This window comes from Pogona vitticeps, chromosome 2, assembly GCF_051106095.1.
Source record: "Pogona vitticeps strain Pit_001003342236 chromosome 2, PviZW2.1, whole genome shotgun sequence".
In the NCBI taxonomy this organism is placed as follows: Eukaryota; Metazoa; Chordata; class Lepidosauria; order Squamata; family Agamidae; genus Pogona; species Pogona vitticeps.
The window spans coordinates 115,618,445-115,640,077 of NC_135784.1; the positions used below are offsets into that span (position 1 = coordinate 115,618,445).

General features: G+C 42.0%; 1 protein-coding gene across 1 annotated transcript in view; it reads left to right on the forward strand.

The window, feature by feature from the left end:
- Positions 1–21,633, forward strand: part of SLIT3 (slit guidance ligand 3) — a 595,328-nt gene that overhangs the window by 24,153 nt on the left and 549,542 nt on the right. Inside the window, exons 2-3 of the mRNA XM_020780501.3 lie at positions 8,895–8,966; positions 17,016–17,087. Of these exons, the coding sequence (XP_020636160.3) occupies positions 8,895–8,966; positions 17,016–17,087 (144 nt within the window). The remainder of the gene's footprint in view (positions 1–8,894; positions 8,967–17,015; positions 17,088–21,633) is intronic.

A 21,633-nucleotide genomic window follows, 5' to 3' on the forward strand; every position in this document is an offset into this window, starting at 1 on the left:
CAGTGACAGTGTCAAATTTTATTTGTTTTGAGGTTAAATTTAAATCCTCCCCTCCTCCCCCAAACAATTCTGTGGGTGTTCATAATGGCGGGGTGGCTATTTATAAGTAACATGGCCTGATTTTCAAGTCGTGAAGAGATGTCAGGGCTGTGGGTGTGGCTGTGGGCAAAGCTCTTCCCTTTGTATTGGGGCATTTTCAGCTAGTTGACAGGTGTTTCTGCAGTTCCTCATCCTGTACCAGAATGGCTGCTCCTTTGGTTTGAGGCGGAGTATGGAGTCTCTTTGTGGTCACCTAGCAACCAAGGACATACCAAATATAGAGAGCTGACAAATGTGCCCTGTGATTACTAGATAACCGCTAAGTGCTTTTACTTTCCTCTCCATGTTGAAAAGGGCAGGATTGAAGTGCCACAATGGTGGTGCTTGGTAGCTGGCAGGGGAAAACAAAGCCTGCAGATGTGAACTGGCCTGTTAAATTGAGGGGCTGGTGCACCTAACGTTATAAAGGGTCAAACTTTATCAGGATATATTAATAGCTTTTTTTCAGAGTCGAAGGTGTTAACGTTCTTTCACTTCAGTAGGAGAAAGTGGACCTGCAGTGATTGTTTAGGTCAGGGTGAGCAGTGGCAGCCCGGTTTTACTTTGAGAAAATTCTGAAAACACTCTTGGCTGTCTTTAAAAATAATGTTTACAGCACTGTGGGTATTCTGCTTCTGTCTGTATTTAAGATTGAAAGCTAGTTATAATGAAAAAAAACTGCTAGCTTGGTCGTAAAAGTTAGTGGCCAAGAATGGGGATCATCTGTGTGCTATCATGGACAAAGTGAATTGAGTAAGTATATTACTCAATTCACTTTGTAAGTATTAGCGCTGACTTCATCTATTTGGTACTTTCATATTAGGCCAGTTGCTGTAAACCTCAATAGTTCAACTCAGCTAGTGCTTTTAAGGGCGCTCACTTAAAATTCCCTAGAAACAAGCAGTCTTCTCTCTGGTCTCCTTCAGCAAGCTCGACACTTGCCCTGATCAGTTGTGAGCAAATACAGTGGGCTAGGGGCAAGCGGGAGACAATATTATGTCCAGTAACCAAGCCTGTCCTGTGTGGTGCTGTTTGCTGTTTTGTCCCTAAAGCTTTCAGTTCCCTTCCACACATTACATGCTGTGGCTAGACAAGGCACTTGTGGATGCCTCTAAGCATTGAGCAATGGCCTGTCAGAGGATGCCCAGTGGTATCTTTCCTAAAGATTGAGGGGTTTGGAGGTTCAACTGAGGGAGAATCTGAGCAGAGTGATTTAAAATGTCTGCCCTAGATAATGTGAAGTACAGAAAATCCAGAAATTCATTCAGCTCACAGAAAGAATTTTCAGCTTGGAGTTCCATGAGGTTTTTTCCCCCCTTTTTTAAAAAAAAGTAGGGCAAAAGCAGGCTCAATGGGTGTGGAGGGGGGAAAAACACACACACACAGGCAATGAGCCAACTTGGAAAAACATGGTAATTTAAAAAAAAAGAAATACACATTTCCTTCTTCATCATTCAGTCAGCATTCTGTGATAACTAAGCATGTTCAGTCCTCAATGGGTTCTTTCTTTTCTCCCTCTGTTTTGGGGCTTTTGTGGGTGGGTTGGATGGAACCCACCCACAAATTCAATTCTAAAGGAAATCAACCCTGAGTGCTCACTGGAAGGACAGATCCTGAAGCTGAGGCTCCAATACTTTGGCCATCTCATGAGAAGAGAAGACTCCTTGGAAAAGACCTTGATGTTAGGAAAGTGTGACGGCAAGAGGAGAAGGGGATGACCGAGAATGAGATGGCTGGACAGCGTCATCGAAGCAACCAACATGAATTTGAGACAACTACGGGAGGGCCTGGCGTGCTCTGGTCCATGGGGTCACGAAGAGTCGGACACGACTAAACGACTAAATTAATAAAAACATGGATGGAACCAATTGCCACTGCGTTAGGAATCTTGAATTTCTCTATGGATTTCCCTTTCACATCTCACTTGTATACCTGAGGATTTTTATATATATATAAAGTTCCTTCATGTGAACCAGGAACTGATATATACAGAAGTGATTCCTCCCACACAATTGCCTTATGTCTCTGTGTTCTTTTTTCTGTGCTCCTTTCAATGCATTCCATCCCATTCCTGCACCCACCTGATGGGTCTTCCTTTTTCCTCTCTCAGATTCATTGTTCTACACAATTCTCATGACCTGAGAATTCTGGGAACTGAAGTTGAAAATCATGAAAGAGCACACCCATAGTAGCTGGGCATCAGCTTAATGTAGGAAATGCCTTATACTTACACCAGCATTGTCTTGTCTAATGTCAACACAGCTTGTTAACATTAGACAATTAGGGTAGAGAGGAATTCCATACCCATACCAAGAGATCCTCATATTTTGTGGTGGTTTCCCATCCAACTGCTAACCAGTTCTGACCCACCTTAATGTGAAAAATAAGATTTTTGGTGTGATAGTGATAGTTTATACATTTTTATGAAGTTGTCCTGTCTGCAGTATTGAGGGGTTTATTTTCAGGATTTACAGACCTTGGCAGTACTCTGAGTCTGATTATAGCTGTGAGTGATTTGGTTTGGGCTGCATAACCATGAGTAGAGGAAGACTCAAAACTAGGATCAGAATGAACAAGTTAGAATTTGCTATTAAATGTTTTTGCTTTAATTCCAACTCACAGCAGAAAAGACAGGCCCATTTTGGCACTGGAACCTGTTGCTGAGGGAGGTCCATTTAGCCCCCTATCTGAGGTCCATTGGCAGGCCTTCAAAGCCGTTTTTATGTAGACAGGCCTTTGGCTCATACACTTATACACTTGTGCCTATTTTAAAATTTGTTTTTAACTGTCTGTTGATTTTTTCTAGTCAGTTTTTCCAGGTTTGATTCTGTATTTTATTGTTTTATGAATTCTTTCAGTGCGTAGATGGGCTGCTAAAGTGATCTCATGTTTTTGTAGGCAGGGAATTCTTAGGTGTTCATGCAGAATTGTCTGGTACACCTTGTCAGATCACTGTCTGTCTGCCATGAATGCCAGCTTTGCATACCAGAACTAATTACTGTGGTAAATCTTCTCCTGAGGTGTTCAAACACCTAGTTAAAATATTCACGTGATTATGAAGATGCCTGTTCTCAGGAGAAGTGTTTGGCTGTTATATTAGTAATATACAAAGGGATAAAGGCTTGATTGCATTTGAGATTAAACTGGTCAGTACTATATAGCTAAGTAGGAGTTGATGAAATGCAAATACTGCAAGGAGGGAGGGAGGGAAGAAAGGAAGGAAGTCAACTGACTTGACACCACTCTGTGTAGTTTGGAGTAATTATGATTTTATACTAAAGCTTCTTAATGCTATTTGGGAGATGTTGTTTGGGGGATTATGGAACCTGTAGTCTCCAGAAATTTAATATTTTCAAGTTCTGTTAGGTATTGTTGTTGTTTTCCTTTCTGTATTGCACATTTATTTATTTATTTATTTATTTATTTATTTATTTATTTATTTATTTATTTATTTATTATTAGTAAGCAGTACTCTGGGCAGTTGAGAATAATATGTTTATTTAATATTAATTTAATACGTTAAATCCAATACACCTCCCCCCCGTCCAGTCCAATCCCAACAGACCCAATCCAATAAAATATGTAATAACATACACTGATGAGTGGATGGTAACAGAATCTCTTTAAACCAACAAGAGGAATCAATAGAAAAGACCAGAGGAGCTGATGTGTTGGTAAAATCACACACACACACACACACACACACACAAAATCAAACCTCTGGGATAAAAATCTACAGGTGTGTGGATTTGAATTTATGGGCTGCAAGTTCCAAAATATAGTAAGTTCCAAAATAGTAGTAAGCACACACTTACTACTTAGACATTAGCATAACCAGACCCTTTTAAAGATTCCTGTTCGTTTCTTAGTTGGTTGCATCCACTCTTTACTATTTAATAAACATGAATTCTTAAAGCTTTAATTCTATTTGATTTTTTTCATTGTCTGCAACGTGGTTATAAGAAACTATGGTGTTTGCATAGTTAAAGTACATGTTGGTTTATTTTACTTGGTACGCATTGAACACACTGTAGTCATGGAGAACTCATAAAAATAGGGGCCTGTGCGTAAATAAGTCTGGCCATCATTTGATGGATCTGGGGGCCTTGAATCCAAGTTTGTTGTTAATCAGCCAGTGCCACCATATTTGCTGAAAGGAAAACATGGTAACCGGTATCCTAGTTATACATATGTGTGGTTCAGTTTTTTAAAACTTTTTTGGAATGCTATCTGATACTCTCTCTCTGAAGCTGTTGTTTATTGGAAATAGGCAGAGTTATTTAGATATTAAGGCATTGAGTCCCAGAGAAATGCAAACTGTTGTTACCTTGTTAAAGAGCAGAGGTTGCAAGTGTTATGTAAAATGACCAGCATCTTGGAATTACTGTAGTTGGTATTAGTTGTCACTGACATTTTTATAATGCAGTACTGTTAATGGCAATGGAGGCTTTGGGTTAACATATTGCTAATACATTATTATTTCATTTTTTAAAATTTGAAAATATAAATAAAAATTAAAAAATGCCACCCAACCTCTAACATTGCCCTTAAAAATAATGTGTAGGAGGAAGTGAGTACTGTAAATGTTACTAATTACTCCAAGCCTATAATATATTAGTGTCAAGATTAAACTGTGACAAAACATTGCCGTTAACACCTCATTATCCCCAAAACACAGTGCTCCCAGATCCTCTTGCATAGCTGTGCAAACGACATGTTTGGAGTTGAATTGCTCCCAGTTAAAAGTCACTGTAGACATTAGTGGTATGGTAAATCATACAACTCAATATGCAATGTCTATGGTGATTTCTTAACTTGGAACAGTTCTCTTGAGCTATGTATAACCAAACAAGTATGATATGAGTAATGTGTCAGTTTCTAATGTATTGTTTCCAAGTTCTGTTCAAGAGCCATTGGGTACAGCAGAGCTTAAGGACATTTTTCTTGGCTATGTGTAATTCTTCAGTAATGTGCATTTTAGCAGTTTCTGTTGCATATACTTCCTCTTATGGAATGTTTTCACCTGAACGACTGAAGATGGAAGTAGATATATTTCTTACCGGTCAGTATTTACATGCAAATTATTTCATCCAGCAAAAAAAATCTTCCTTTAATTATCATTTGCCCAATGTTTTCTAGAACCCTATGACACTCTTTGCTGCTCATTTAGTATGGTTAAAGAACAAACTTGCAAAACTGCCTAATCTCATACTGTCTGCCCAGTAAATTAAAATTACCTGGTTTAAAAGCAGTCTGTCTGTCACAACTGCAGAATATATTTTCTCAGTGTGGAAGCTTCTTGCCAGACAGACAGACTTGCTGATTGCTACCTCTTGCTTATTTGCTTTAGAAAGATTATTGGTAGGCGTTTGAATCAGAAATCTGTGTTTCTTGCTTTTCCTATATAGGTGTGATTGTGTTTGTCCTTTGAACATGATCTTTTCTTTTCTATTTAATACAGTGTGTTTTATGTGGAATGTTAGGTTGCCTGGTTCTATGTGAGAAAAAGACGGCATAGAATGATAAATAAACCTGCTCTTCCCTACTACTTAAGACTATCTGCAACTTTGCTACATCTAATTGCTTATAAGGGTGTGTTTTGTCTGTAACCCCTTGCCTTCTGAAGGTCCTTCACTATTAAATCATCACCTTGTGTTGAGAGAATATTTTCTGGTATCAATTTTTTGTTCCTGCAATGTTTTTAATAGCTGTTGCAGGCAAAATTATTCTGTGGTTTCACTTGCGTTCTCTTAACAGTTATCCATTTCCCAAAAAATATAACAGGGAGAGGGGAAGCACTAATACTGCAGGCATCATTAGTCTGTGCACTTTTTCCTCATCACTTGCTCTTGTATCACAACTGTAAGAGATACTCAACTTGTATACCAATGGACGCGCTTCTAGCTAATTCTGCCTGTGATAGTCCTGTGGATTCTTGTCATATCATAGTTCATAGTTAAGAAATAAATGTATTGATGGATGCAGAAGTAAACAGCAGGAAAAAATAACCAATTCTTTAAAAATTGAGTATTTTTCTCTTTTTCTTTTCTTTTCTTTTTGTTTGAGCAATTTCTCAGGTCTTTATTTGTGCTAGTTATTCAGAATCCTGAGTACTATGATTGTTGTCATTTATTTTGTTGCCAATGAATGTATCTCCATAGCTATCTTTTACCACACATTTCACTTAATAATTTGGCAGTTTCCACTGAAAGGCAGTTCAGCTAACATTGACATTCAGAGTCAGCAATCCAGTGTTTCTGTGATAAGGTGGGCTGTGTTGTGCATTTTTAAACTCACTAACCAGCAGAGGGCAACATTAGGTGTTCTCTATTCCATTAGGCGTCCTCTATTCTACTCCTCTGTTTTAGGAGAAAAGACTCTGAGGAGGCCCAGATGGAGTCCACCCAGGCTTAAGAGGAGGTTCAAGGAGAAAATCCCAAGTTGATAGAGCCACTGGATTGTCAGATAGAGCTATTTTGACTCTAATCGCTCAGTTAAAACATGACTTAAGTGTACTATGTAGATTTATGTGGATCTCAGTTCTTTGTCAGTTATGGTGGTATAAAAAAAATCAAATACATAATCAGAACAAGTGCATTCCTGTTCATATTTTTGTGGTCATTCTAACTTGGGTGTCTCTTCCATCTTCGAATCACAGATGTGTGGCAGGAAATCATATTGTGTCGGGGAGGTGGAAATAATCTTCTTTATTAAAAAAGATTGAACACATTGTTGAAACTTTAAGCATCTGGAAGACCCTGGTTGTGAAGAGGCTGAGAATTAGAAGTGAGAAGGAAGGAAAATCTATCTTCAAGTTGGAACCAGTAGAGAGAACTTAAAGTGTAGCATTGCATCCATTTCTCAATACCAGGACTGGCTCTTCTCTTAGATTGTCTTTGCCCTTGTATCTGAAGCCAAGTGGGGAACTGTGTAGTTGTAAGGAATTTGTGTTACTGTTATTAAGATTATCTATTGATCTATTACTTATCTACCCCACTTTTGTAGCTTTCTTTTACCACAAAGTAGTAGTGGGCAAGGTAGCGCAAAATCATCATTTTTGTAAAAGCAGTTAGTAAAACCAAAGTTCATTGTGTAAATTAAAATTAAATCTACAAACAGTTGAAGTCAGCACAATAACTTTAAACAAATTTAAAAAATGAGTCTTCACACTCTTTCTAAAAGCAGTGAGATGTGAGACTTAATGAGTTTGTAAGGGGGAACTCATTCCACAGTCTTCTCAGGAGAAAGTCTTCTCTCACACGCCAGTCAGGTGGGCCTCTCCCAAAGGTCTTAGCGTTGGGACAATTTCATAATGTGGCGGATGGTCCCACAGATAGCCACATCCCAGTCCATTTAAGGTTTGAAGATTAAGGTCACCATCTTGGAATGGGCTGAGTAAGTAAACAACAATGCAGGAGGCAGGCAGCAGGATTCTTATGCTTACAAGGAATTGTGGCCTCAAGAATTTCTAAAATGATCAGTAAGAGCAATGAAAAGGCAGGAACAGGGCGGATTTGATTTAATGCTTTTAAATCAGATTTTAAAAGATGATTTAAATTAATTTTTTTTAAATTTTGAATCGTGATTTAAATCAGTTTGATTTTTTTTTTTAAAAAAACTGGTTTTTATCCACCCTAGGCAGGAAGAATGTGTGGGTATCCAGTGAGTGATAGGACTGGGGCTGCAGTGCAATTAGATAATGAAAACTGATGGTCCAAATGAGGAATGGGAATGCAATCATATTCAACACAGAAGCTCTTTGTTCTGAACACTGGAGCATGTTGGGGTTCTTCAGTATCCATTTCAAAGCATATTTGGAAAGCAAGCTGGGAGCTTGCTTACAAAAACCAAATAAGGTTATCAAGATTGTTTGACATTTTCAGACATTGGAAAGCTCCCTTCATGCAGGTGTTTAGAAGTGTGTGATCCATAGCTGCGCGTTGTCACTTTGCTCCAGCCTGGAAAAAGTGAAGATTCTTTTCTGCAGAATGAACCAGAGGTAGTTCCGTGTGATAAAAACTTCTAAATCTGCTTCTGTTTTTGCTCACCTCCCCCAACCCCCACATATCAAGACTATCTGCCTCCATGACTTCTGTCTCACTAACTTCTACTGAGGACAGCAGGAGTACAGAATGGCTAATATTCTTCTGGGATTGTTTTGGAAAAGGCTGATAGAGCCAGCACTGGAGTTGTAAAGGGGAAAAAACAATAGCTGTACTGCCTGCAGCAAAGAGATAACATTACAGCAGTACCATTGTCTGGAAGGCCTTTAATACCTACTTTGTTGTTGTTCAGTTGTTAAGTCGTGTCCGACTCTTTGTGACCCCATGGACTAGAGCACACCAGGCCCTCCTGTCTTCCACTGCCTCCCAGAGTTGGGTCAAAGTCATGTTGGTAGCTTCGATGACACTGTCCAACCATCTCATCCTCTGTCGTCCCCTTCTCCTCTTGCCTTCACTCTTTTCCCAACATCAAGGTCTTTTCCAGGGAGTCTTCTCTTCTCATAAGATAATGCCTACTGGGATGGATAAATTAATCTTGACTTCGTGCATTATATAGCCTCTTTACAGAAAAATAGATGTGCTCTTTTGAGTAGCTAATGCTCTAAATCAGTGGTGTCGAACTGTGGCCCTCCAGATGTTCTTGGCCTTCAACTCCCAGAAATCCTGGCCAGCAGAGGTGGTGGTGAAGGCTTCTGGGAGTTGAAGTCCAAGAACATCTGGAGGGCCACAGTTCGACACCACTGCTCTAAATGATTTCTTGAATACCTAAAATGTGTCTGTGTCAAACATGAATTTGCTTTTTTCCTTTTGCAGTGACTTGGATAGAAATAACATTACAAGGATTACAAAGGTGGACTTCGCCGGGCTTAAGAATCTTCGTGTTCTGTGAGTATGAAGAAACAGTCTCTAAAGCCATGCCTTTGGTTTTAGTATTCAGTAGCCTCCGTAAAGAATATACTTCCTTGTATATGGTCAGTCTATCGGATGTTTGAATTGCTTTGCCTTTAGCACATACTGCATCCAATGCCAACAAAATACTTTCCAGCTCTTTAGGAGTACTCATGCCATCCCTGAGCAATAGCCATGCTGGTTGAGATTGATGGAAACTGTAGTCCAGAAACTTTCAAGGGCATGTGGTTAAGAAAAGCTCACCTACTGCATTAAAGAAACACTTTTCAAGGATAAATTTTTATGGACAGAGGAGATTGATAGCTTTTTTACCTGGTTACATATGATACACCATTTCACTTTCTCCTAAGGTAGCTCTAATAAATTAGAAGGCAGGAAATTTAGTATATTTGATCATTAGAAAAGCTTAAATGTTATTTCATCAGGCACCCTTGGAAGAAAAACAATCTTGACAACAGTCAGCTGATGCCACAACATGAATATTTGTCTCCAAATGAATTAACAAGCTAATGGATACTGACTCACAAAATACACGGACATAACTATCTGATCTAAAATATCAGATTTTATTTGCTCACACCTACGTCTTATTGACATAAACTGAGACCAGGAAGGGCAGCAATGAAGGAATTAGAAAATATTAAGTGTAAAGATATGTCACTGGAGACAAGACCATCAACACTCTTGTGTTTCCAATCACCATGCATAGGTGTAAAAGCTGGACAGTAAAGAAAGCTGACGGGGAAAAATAATAATTCATTTCAAATGTGGTGTTGGTGCTTTGTGAATACAGTGGTGCCTCGCATAGCGAGGTTAATCCGTTCCGGATTAACCTTCGCTATGGCGAAACATCGCTGAACAGAACGGGGAAAGCCATTGGAACGCATTAAACTTAGTTTAATGCGTTCCAGTAGGCTCCAAAACTCACCATTCAGTGAAGTTGTCCCATAGCCGGCAGCCATTTTTGCGCACTCGGTAAGCGAGGGGAGGGCGCGAAAACGCTGCACGCGGCCATTTCGGGGCTTCCGGTGGCCATTTTGGAACCGCCGAACAGCTGATCGTCGGGCATCGCTTTGTGAAGATCGGTAAGCAAAACACTTACCAATCATCGCAAAGCGAGTTTTGCCCATAGGGGCCATCGGTATGCGATCGCATTTGCGATCGCTAAAACCTCTTCACTATGCGATTTCGTCGTTCTACGGTGCGCTCGTTAAGCGAGGCACCACTGTACCCTGGACCACCAGAAATATGAGCAAATGGGTCCTAGATAAAATCTAGCCTGAACTGTCTTTGGAGGCAGAATTGTTGAAACTGAGGCTGTCATAGTTTGGACACATCATGAAAAGGCAGGATTCTCTGGAAAAGACCATCATGCTGGGAAAGGTGGAAGGCAGAGGAAGACCAAATATGAGATGGACTGACATCCTAAAAGAAGCCACAAGCAGAGTCTACAATAGTTGAGCAGGGCTGTTGAGGACAAGACATTTTGGGGATCGCTCATTGCTCATTCATGAAGTTGCCATAAGTTAGAGGCAACTTGATGGTGCATAACAACAGCAATGTCTTATTGCTCTCAAAAGAATGTGGCCCTCAACTTCATGTAGGTTGCTAAAATTTCTACCTTTGTCAAAGTACTCCCATTTCTATTTGTCATTGAAAGACTGCAACATCAAATAGTAAACCTGAAATAGTCTTTTTAATTTTAATTTTAATTTTTCTTAAACTACAACATAAACATAAAATACATAAACCAAAATACAAATCGGCTGTGTTTCCCACCACCATAGTCAGGACCTCTTGCAGTAATCTTCTTCCTCTATATTGATTCTTCTTCCTTTATTGCCCTCTTCTCCAGAACTGCATTGATTCTTGATTTTGAGCTTTCCCTTTTCCTCTTGCTAACACATATTCAAGAAATCTGCCACATATATCATAGAAATTATTCTTTTTCATCTCTTCTTTCTTGACCTTTAACTTACAGGTTAACTTCTCATTTATAGCAGTGTTCCATATTTCATTATACCATTATTCCACTCGAAATTTAGACTTTGATTTCCACTTCCTAGTTATTATCAATCTAGCTGCTGTTAATAAATTGGTGATCAATTCTCTACTCATCATATTCCACATTCTCAAATATTGATAACAGAGCTGTCCCAGGATTAAATTCTATATCTTTTTCACATATGTCATTTAGTTCTTTAAAGATTAGCTTCCAAAATCTTAGTTTTTCGCATTCCCACCAAATATGAAAGTATGTACCAATTTCCTTCTCACATTTCCAACAGACATTCAGATAACTAGTGTTAATTTAATTTAATTTTGTTGGTGTCAAATACCATCTTAAACCCAATTTGAAAAGAATTTATTTTTTATTCTCACCAACAAAAATCGTAAAACCCTCATTTTCCACATCTTCATTCTTCATCATTTATTCTTTTTTCCTACGTCTTGTTCCCACACTAACTTCAATCCTTCTTTCTCAGTCTCTTCTTCTAGATCTAACAGGAAACTCTAAATTTTACTCACTGCACCCTTTACTGAATCAGTCATCTGAATATCTTCATATGAGAATAGAAATTGTTCATACTTTGTATATTCGCTACCTTTATTATACTTCTTTACCCATTCATTAGTCCATCTTTCTAATTGCATATAATTGAACCATGATATATTCTTATTTTGAAGGATTTGTTTAATTTGACCTTTCAGTTTCATTTTATACAACCAGTCTTTTAATCTAATCACTTTTATTTCTTTAAATAGTTCTGCATGAACGTTCATATTGGCAGGAAAATTCTCTATTTCAATCACTAATCCTAATGGAGAGTTGAATGGACATAAATTCTTTCTATACTTGTACCAGACATTTAACATAACCTTTAAAAATGGGTTATTAATTTCACATATTTTATATTTTTAATTTTACCAAATAGATATTTTTCAATATCCACCTGTAATTCTGATGAAATTAACTTTTCTGGGTTATATGTAAGTTCCCCAATGAACTTCAACTGATTAGCCAAATAATTTTTTTTTTTTTATATTTGGTATACTTATACCTCCTTTTTTGTTATTTTATACCAATACTTTTTATTTACTCTGGCTCTCTTCCCTTCATTACAGTATTTATTAATCATTCCTTGCCAAAGTCTAAAATCATCTTCTGTTAACTCTACTGGTAACATTCCAAATAAAAAATTAATTTTTGGTAGAAACTTCATTTTTATCAGTGCAATCTTCCAAACCAAGAAAGTTTTAAGTTAGCATGTTCCTGTAGTTTCTTTTTAATATCTCCTTTTAATTTATTATAATTATGTTCCTTTATTTTTGGGGTATCTTTTACTAAATCTATACCTAAATATTTAACCAACTTACATATTTTAAAATCATATTTATCAACAAACGTTTCCTGTTCTAGTTTTTTATGATACATTATTTCAGGTATTTGCCAATTTACACAGAATCCAGTTATCTTTCTAAATTTTTCTAAATTAATTTTAATTCTATCTATACAGTGGTGCCCCGTATAGCGACGTTAATCCGTTCCAGGATTAACGTCGCTATACGGAAACATCGTAGAGCGAAATTAAAAAGCCCATTGAAACGCATTAAAACCTGGTTATTGCGTTCCAGTGGACTAAAAACTGGCAGGGACAGGGTGGGTGAGGGATCCCGAAAGCTTCCAGGCAAAAGCCTGGAAGCCTTTGGGACCCCTCCACCCTGTCCCCGCCGCCCCGCGGTGCCTTCCCTAGCTGAGATCGGACTCCCAGGAGCCTGATCCAGGCTGGGGAAAGCGGCGGGGGGTGGCTGCCAGCGAAGGGGACAGGGTGGGTGGGGGATCCCGAAAGCTTCCAGGCAAAAGCCTGGAAGCCTTCGGGACCCCTCCACCATGTCCCCGCCGCCCCGCGCTGCCGTGCCCAGGATGCCTGACAGGCATCGGGTCTCCCCACCTTCCCCCTGCGGCTTGGATCCGGCTTGGATCGGACCCGCGGGGGCTACCCCGGGCATGGCTGGACTCTTGGGAGTCCAGCCATGGTGGGGCTAGCACCCCGCGGGTCCGATCCAAGCCGCGGGGGGAGGGTGGGAGAGCGGAGGGACCCGGATGGCTTTCAGGCATCCCGGGCTCGGATCCCATCCGCCGCCGGTTACCCAAGGCTGGGTAACCGGCGGCGGGTGGGATCCGAGCCCAGGATGCCTGACAGGCATCGGATCCCCCCACCCTCCCCCCGCGGTGGCCTCAGAAGGACCCTTCGGAAGGGGCCTTCGAAAGCCACCGCAGGCATTTTCCCCCAGCTGAGTGGCGGGAGCGCTCCTTTGGAGGCTCCCGCCGCTCAGCTGGGGGAAAATGGTGCCTATGGGGAAAACATCGCAAAGCAATTTTTCCCCATAGGCACCTTCGTTATACAATCGCAAAACCGATGGCATTTTTGCCATCGCTATGCGAATTTGTCGTTAAACGGGGCACTCGTTATACGAGGCACCACTGTAATGGGTTTTTCACTGTCAATCATCAGCAAATAAATTAATCTTTATTTTACTATTTTCACCCATACCTTCAATTAAATCGTCATTCCTTATTGCATTTGCTAACATTTCAATAATCAAACAAAAAAGAACTGAAGAAATAGGGCAACCTCGTCTGGTGCCTCAGGCTGAAATAGTCTTAACTGCCTATATAGTACTTTTCAATGAACCAGGCATATAGATTCAGCTGAGAAATACTGACTGAAAGGGGTGAAAAGAATAGTCACTAAGTTCCTTGTTCTTAATTAAGCTGTCTCAACATGATGAGACACCAGAGAACAGATTTTGAAGCCCTGTGAGATTCCTTACATTCTGAGGCAAAGAGCATTTATCTTTCCATCTCAAGATTTCTGCAGTTTGCACTCTTCTTTACAGTCATTTCTCACTGAGAAACAAAGCCTGACTACAAACAGAACATACAGAGAAGGACTGGATGAATTATAAAGATGGAAACAGTCCATTTAGTGCTTTAAATTTTTAAACAAAAACAGCAGTCTGCCTAGTTTCAAACAATTCACACAATTCTTGCAGTTTTACCAATTACACCATTTTGTGCAAAATTTGGCCACTTTGGATTAAAATGGACAATTTTGAAAAAAAAGCTTGCCTCCTCACCAAGGTAAGAACTCTGTTGACAGTGCTAAAATTTTTCTCACAATCCTGATTGGCTAGTAGAAAAAATGATACACTTTCTCATTCTTTCCTGGCAAGCATTAGGCAAGGAAGAATACCTGCTGAATGGTGTGTGCATCAATTTGTTAATTAGGAACGTAGGAAGCTGCCTTATAGTGAGTCAGCCCATTGATCCATCTGATCCAATATTGTCAACATGGACTGGCACTGGCAGGTTTTATCCCCACCCCAGCCCCATAGAGAGGTGCTGGGAATTTAACGAAGGGCCTTCTGCATGCAAAACATGTGTTCTGTGCTACTGAGTAATTAATTTTGAAACATAAGTAAAAGAGTACTGCTGATGATTGCCACACACTGTGCATCACAGCTCTGTATAGATGTATCCAGAAGGAAGTTTCATACTCTCCAATGGGGCTTAGCTCCTACCCACTAGAAACCAGCATCCTCTTAGTTTTAACATGCACAGAGCGAAGTGTGCAGAAGTGGCTGTGGCTGTTGGGTGAGGTTCAATCAGCATACAACTAGCATCTTGTCAAATGGGTTTGTCTACTTCTATGACTACAGCTCCTTCTTCTGCTATGAAGCACAAGAGAATTCCCATCTTAGTCTATTACCCTGTTTTACTAGATGGCCAGCGTTAGTCACTCTGGCTGCTTCTAAATGAAGCTTTTCTCCTCAAACATGTCCATAACAGGATGCCTTCTTGCATTTGTAATTCTCCTGTATATTCCTTTTTTTTTCTTTTTCTTTCTTTGGTTAAGGAGGAAAAGACAGAGCAGATGCGCAGCTGAGACTCCCACCGGCCTGACTAAGTGCTGGGGCAGTGGGTAACTCCTCCTCAGTCTTTATATGTATGAGCTCCAAACTTGAAAGTTGAAACTCTTATTGAACCTTGGCTGGGGGGATATGGTGGAGTCTCTGACAACAAACCTCTGAGTTTCAGTCATTAGTTAGTCCCTCTAAGAGTCCAGTGTCCTTGGGGCCTCTAACTGCTTCCATTGAGGCTGGAATAAACATAATTGCAGAGCTGCCAAGGGTTTCCAAAGCTGCCCCCCACCTGCTTATGTCCTTGCAGAGAGGGTTTTTACAGGCAGGGCTTATAGACCCCTCCTACAGGCACTGCAGATGACCCCACATCTCCAGCTCTTATTTTGAGTCTGCGATGGCTGTCCCAGCAGCTGAGGTTGTCCTTAGCAGTAGCTTGAACATGTTGGAAGCTGGCAAGAAACTCAGTCTACACTGCGAGTTCCTCAGGGTATTCTGGCACTTAAAATGCAGAAAATGCACTACAGTCCAGTCCAGGTGTCTCACTTGTACAGTGGTGCCTCGCACAACGAGTGCCTCACACAACGATAAATTCACACAACGATGGCTTTTCCTGAAAAATTTGCCGCCTCACACAACGATGTTTCCTATGGGGAATTTTCGCACAACGATGTCCCTTTTGGCTCCTGTAAAAGTGCCTTAAACTGTTTGAAACCTGTTTTAAATGCTTGGCATCGATAGTCCAGCTTGTGAAACGTAAGCAAACTTAATTTGGTGTTGTTCTGAGGCGTTGTTAATTTTTGGTGATTTTTTGTTTTCTCCATTGAAAGCCATTGGACGGACCGTCCAATGGCTTTCAATGGAGAAAACAAAAAAATCACCAAAAATTAACAAAGACTCAGAACAACACCAAATTAAGTTTGCATAGGTTTCAGGAGGTGGGCTAACGATTGCAAGCATTTAAAACACTTTTCAAACAGTTTAAGGCACTTTTACAGGAGCGAAAATGGACTTGGCAAACCCATTCAAATGCATTGAGTCGGGTTCAATGCATTTCAATTGGGGAACCACGTTTCCCTCAACGATGTTTCCTATGGGGATTTCCGCTTAAGGATGGCAATCCGTTCCAATTGGAACGGATTAACCGGTTTTCAATGCATTCCTATGGGATATGGTGTTTCACAGAACGATGTTTCACAGAACGGTGTTTTTTTTGGAACCAATTAACATCGTTGTGCAAGGCACCACTGTACATGTGTTTATACTTGTCACCTGCCATGAAGGCCTGCATTTTCTGCACAGCTTGGCTTGCCTTCTTCCCCAGGTGTTCCTCCTCATCACCTCCTCCTGTCTTCTTCCTCTGGGCAGGCTGACCAGTCCCACTGTCCCCCCTGAGAGCCAGCAGGGTGAGATTAGCCTCACTCGGGGCTCAAGAGGTGATCCCCCTCCCCACAACACTCCATTTAGATCTGTCCTGTGTCATACTTTGATTCGGAGCCCTAGAGCTCATAGACCTTTAGAGGCTGATGAACTGCTACTCCCATATGCCATCACCCTTGCCCAGGCTGGTTGGAGCTGAAGGACACTAGAGAGCCACCGCACCCCCCCCCCCCCTTAATATGTTAAAGCAAACGGTAAAAAGAAATGCATGATGTATTGTGTTTGTGTATGTTGAATCTGAAGGAAGAGAATACCTTCTTCAAGATATTTGTTTGTTTGTTTGTTTGTTTGTTTGTTTGTTTGTTTGTTTGTTTGTTTGTTTGTTTGATTTATATCCCGCTCATCTGGTCAAATCGACCACTCTGAACGGCTTCAATAAAAAGTATACAGTGAAGCATAACATTTTTTCTGATAAACAACACCACATATAATAAAACAAATAATAAATGGTAAGAGAAAGGAAATTAAGTATTGACAGGAGGGAAGGCCTGAACATATAACCATGTTTTTAGTTGACTCTTAAATATGTCCAGCGTAATCTTTTCCATGCCCAGTTTAAATAATATGAAGATTATTAACACCTACGAGCAGGAAAATAGCTTGACACCAGCTCTTTGTTCATGCTTTATTAACATCAGTCCTTTTTCTTTTCTTTTATAGGCATTTGGAAGAGAATCAGATTAGTGTAATAGAACGTGGAACATTTCAAGATCTGAAGCAACTTGAACGTCTGTAAGTGTTCTCTTTGCTAAACTCTAGTTACAAGGTGGTGGTTACCTTAATGTGATGGTTCACTGTGAGGGAAGAGTTTGTGATGTGTCACACATTGTGGCTGACTAAATCCTTGAAAAATGAGATTTAACTCTGAAGTGATGCTTTTCCAACTGGTTAGAAATAGGAGGAAAAGGTTTAACTTTTCATTTTGCATTGCTTTAAACCATGGTTATTTATTTTATATTTGTATCATTTATGTATGTAGCACTATTAAAATGTATGATGAAAGAGAATAGATCTCCTTCCTAGGGCTTTCTAGATACAAAGTATTCAGAAACAGTTTGCCAGTTCTTTCTGGTGGTGTTCTGTAGCTTGCCCAGGTATTTGCAGATGGTAGGGCATAGAAACCTATCTGTCACACACTTGGCTAGCCATTCCTCCAGGAGACATAGTGGGGATTCAAACTCCAGGCCCATGGCTGTGCAAACTTGATGTTCCAACTTCCTATGTTATACCACTTTCATATTGTCCCTTAAGTTTGGTTGTACGCTCACAACAAAACATGGGAACTAGGAGATTGTGGACGGTATGGGATATGAGGGTATGAAAAAGGATGTTAATCAATAAAGGGCCAACAATCCTGCCTTCGGGGGATCCTTCATCATCTGCTGAGTGAGAAACAGTGTGGCTGTGCTGCCACCGGTTGTCAGCCTTCCTGGGGGAGTTCAGCTTGGGAATCCCTCTGCCTTGCAGGACTGGGCCCTTTCTGCCGCTGGCTGCCCCACCCCCTCCTCAACATCAGCTACCTGGCTCGGAGGGGAGAAGGGGCTTTAGAAGGGTCTTTAGAAGGGATTTTTTAAAATTGTGATTATCAATTGCCATCAGCTTATGTACGTAGAAACCCACAGTGGATCTGAGGGAACAGGAAGTGGGGAGGGTGTTGGAGGGGGAAGCCATTAAGGTGGTGCTGGGTAGGGGAAGGAATGGCGGTGGGGATAGAACATGTCCACGTAGGAGGTTAGATATCTTACATCTATCCCCTCTTCTAGTCCTACCCCCAACCAGATGGTATCAGGTGACCATACCAGCAAACCCTCGAGCCACACAGTGCTGTTGATGAACGCCAGGTTGGTACAAAATTAGACTGCCCTCATCCATGATGTAGTTCTGGATGAGGGTGCTGACCTGGCATGAATTACTGAGACCTGGGTGGGAGAGGAAGGTGGTGTTCCCCTCTCTCAGCTGTGTCTGCCTGGGTACTTGGTCCAGCACCAATATTGCTTGGAAGGTCGGGGAGGGGGAGTTTCTATAGTCTATAAGAGTTCTATCTCCTTGACCAGGCTTCCTATTCCTTTGAGGGGAGGTCTTGAGGGTCTATATTATGTGTTGGGCTTACGAGACAGATTGGGGATGCTGTTGGTGTATTGCTCACCCTGCTGTGTACCAAAAGTCTCCCTGCCTGAGCTGATGGAGGTATTCTGGGACCTGGTGTTGAGGACTCCCAGGCAGTTGGTGCTGGGGGACCTCAATATCCATGCTGAGGCTGCCTTGACTGGGGCGGTTCAGGACTTCATGGCCACCATGACAACCATGGGGCTGTCTCAATGTGCCATTGGCTTGACACATGAGAAGGGCCATACCTTGGACCTGATTTTCTCAATGGGACTGGAAAATGGTGGTTCGGATATGGAGGGGCTGGTTGTGACCCCATTGTCATGGTCAGACCACTTCCTGGTCAAGTTTAGTCTATTAGCTTCTTCTCCCCTCTGCAAGGGTGGGGGATCTTTTAAGATGATCCGCCATTGGAGAATAATGGATCCGGATGGTTTCCTGAATGCTCTGGGGGATTATCCGTCTTGGTGCTCCTGTTGAAGCTCAAGTCACCCTACGGAATAGGGAGATGATCCGGGCAGTTGACACGATTGTGCCTAAGTGCCCTCTCCCTGCACGCAGAGCCCAGACAGCTCCTTGGTATACTTCTGAACTGCGGGCGATGAAGCAAGAGGGGAGATGGCTGGAGCACAGGTGGAGGAAAACCTGCTGGGAGTCCAGTCGAACACGACTTACAGCCCATTATCGGGCCTATTTTGTGGCAATACGGCTGGCAAAATGGCAATATTTCTCCAGCTGTATAGCTTCCTCAGAATGTCATCCAGCAGATCTGTTTTGGGTGGTCTGGGATCTTCTTCAACCGGGAAATCCAGTGGAGGTTCTGGACTGCTCATCAGCTCACTGTGATGAGTTTGCCATTCATTTTGAGGGGGAAATTGCTCATATTCGCAGTGGGTTGGACTCCACTGTTACTGCAGAATCAGAGGACGTGTCCAGTGTGCCGTGCTTAGGTCAAGTACTAATGGATGAGTTTCAATTGTTGAGACCTGAGGATGTGGACAGGGTGCTTGGATCTGTCCATTCCACCACCACTCTACTTGACCCTTGCCCATCTTGGTTAATTGGAAGATCTGCCAGGGGGGTCTGCACCTGGGTCCAGGAGGCTGTGAATACCTCTTTTAGAGGGAGTGGTCCCTACTAACTTGAAAGAGGTGGTAATTCGGCCACTCCTAAAAAAGCCTAACCTGGACACCCAAATAAACTAACTTATTTGGGTGAAACTCCCTTATTTGGGCAAAGTGTTGGAGCGGGTTGTAGCCTGGCAACTCCAGGACTGCTGGATGAAATGGATTTACTGGACCCATTTCAATCGGGTTTCAGGCTGGGTTTTGGTATGGAGACTGCCTTTGTCGTGCTATGCGATGACCTTTGCCAGGAGAGAGACGGGGGAGTGTGACCCTGTTGATACTCCTAGACCTCTCAGCGACTTTCAGCACCATCAACCATGGTGTCCTTCTGGATAGGCTGGCTGGGTTGGGAGTTGGGGCACCACTTTATGTTGGTTCCGCTCCTTCCTGGCTGACCATGTCCAGAGGGTGGTGCTGGGGGACAGATGCTCTGCCCCATGGCATTTATGTCATGGGGTTCCTCAGGGCCCGATACTGTCCCCCATGCTGTTTAACATCTACATGAAACCGCTGGGAGAGGTCATCAGGAGGTTTGGGCTGAGGAGTCAGCAATATGCTGACGACACTCAGCTCTACCTCTCGTTTTCCACCAATCCAGATGAGGCGGTTTCTGTGGTGAGCTTGTGTCTGGACCTGATAATGGACTGGATGAGGGTTAGTAAATTGAAACTCAATCCAGACAAGATGGAAGTGCTGTTAGTAGGTGCGCCGTTGGACAGGCTGGAGGGCCATTTCCCTGCCCTGAATGGGGTTACACTCCCCATAAGGGACAGGGTCCACAGCCTGGGGGTGCACCTGGACCCCAATCTAACTTTGGAAGCCCAAGGTGAACTCAGGGGCCAGGGGCGCCTTCCTTCCGCTATGGAAATTGTACCAGCCATGGCCCTACCTGGACGAGTGGAGTCTCATGAGAGTTACACACGCACTGGCAACATGTCATATAGATTACTGCAACACGCTGTAGGTGAGGCTGCCTTTGAAGACGGTCTGGCGACTGCAACTGGTCCAGAATCAAGCTGTGCGGCTGGTGAGTGGTGGGGCTGCTAGGGAACACATCAAACCAATTCTGTTTAAATTACATTGGCTACCAGTTGCTGCCCGGGCCCAATTCAAAGTGCTTTGACATATAAAGCCCTAAAAGGCTTGGGCCCTGGATACCTGAAGGACCGCCTCCTTCCATATGAACCTACCCGGGCGTTAAGATCTAGCCAGGGGGCCCTTTTGAAAGAGCCGTCCCTCAAGGAGATAAGAGGGATGGCTTGTAGAAAAGGGGCCTTTTTGGCAGCTGCCCCCAGACTATGGAATGCTGTCCCGACTGAGATTCGTCTGGCACCGATGCTGGCGAGATATCAACTGTGGGTCCTAATGGCAATTTTTAGAGTATATATTTTAACTGTATTTTAAAATTATTTTATCTTTTTTATTGTATTTTAATTGTTGTCAGCCGCCCAGAGACCTTTGGGTAGAGTGGGAAAGCATATAAGTTAAATAAAATAAAATAAACACACACACACACACACACACACACACACACACACACACACACACACACACACACATACATACAGTGGTGCCTCGCTTAGCGATGTTAATCGGTGCAGCAAAAATCGCCGCTAACCGAAAACATCGCTAAGCAATTTTTAAAAGCCCATAGGAATGCATTGAAACCCCTTCAATGCGTTCCTATGGGCAAAAAACTTTCCTTTAAGCGAAAATCCTCCATACGGCGGCCATTTTCATTGCCCGGTATGCGAGGAATCCATCCCAAAGCACAGCTGGCGGCCATGTTTTTTCCGGCGGCCATTTTGGAACCGCCAATCAGCTGTAGGAAAAAGATCGCTATGCGATAATCGGTAAGCGAAACAGCTTACCGATCATCGCAAAGCAATTTTTTCCTATTTAAAACATCGCAATGCGATCATTTTTCGATCGCAAATTCTTTGTCGCTAAGCGGTTTTGTCATTAAACGGGGTGCTCGTTAAGCGAGGCACCACTGTACATACATACATACAGATGGGATGTCATACAGATATTCTGTGGGACAG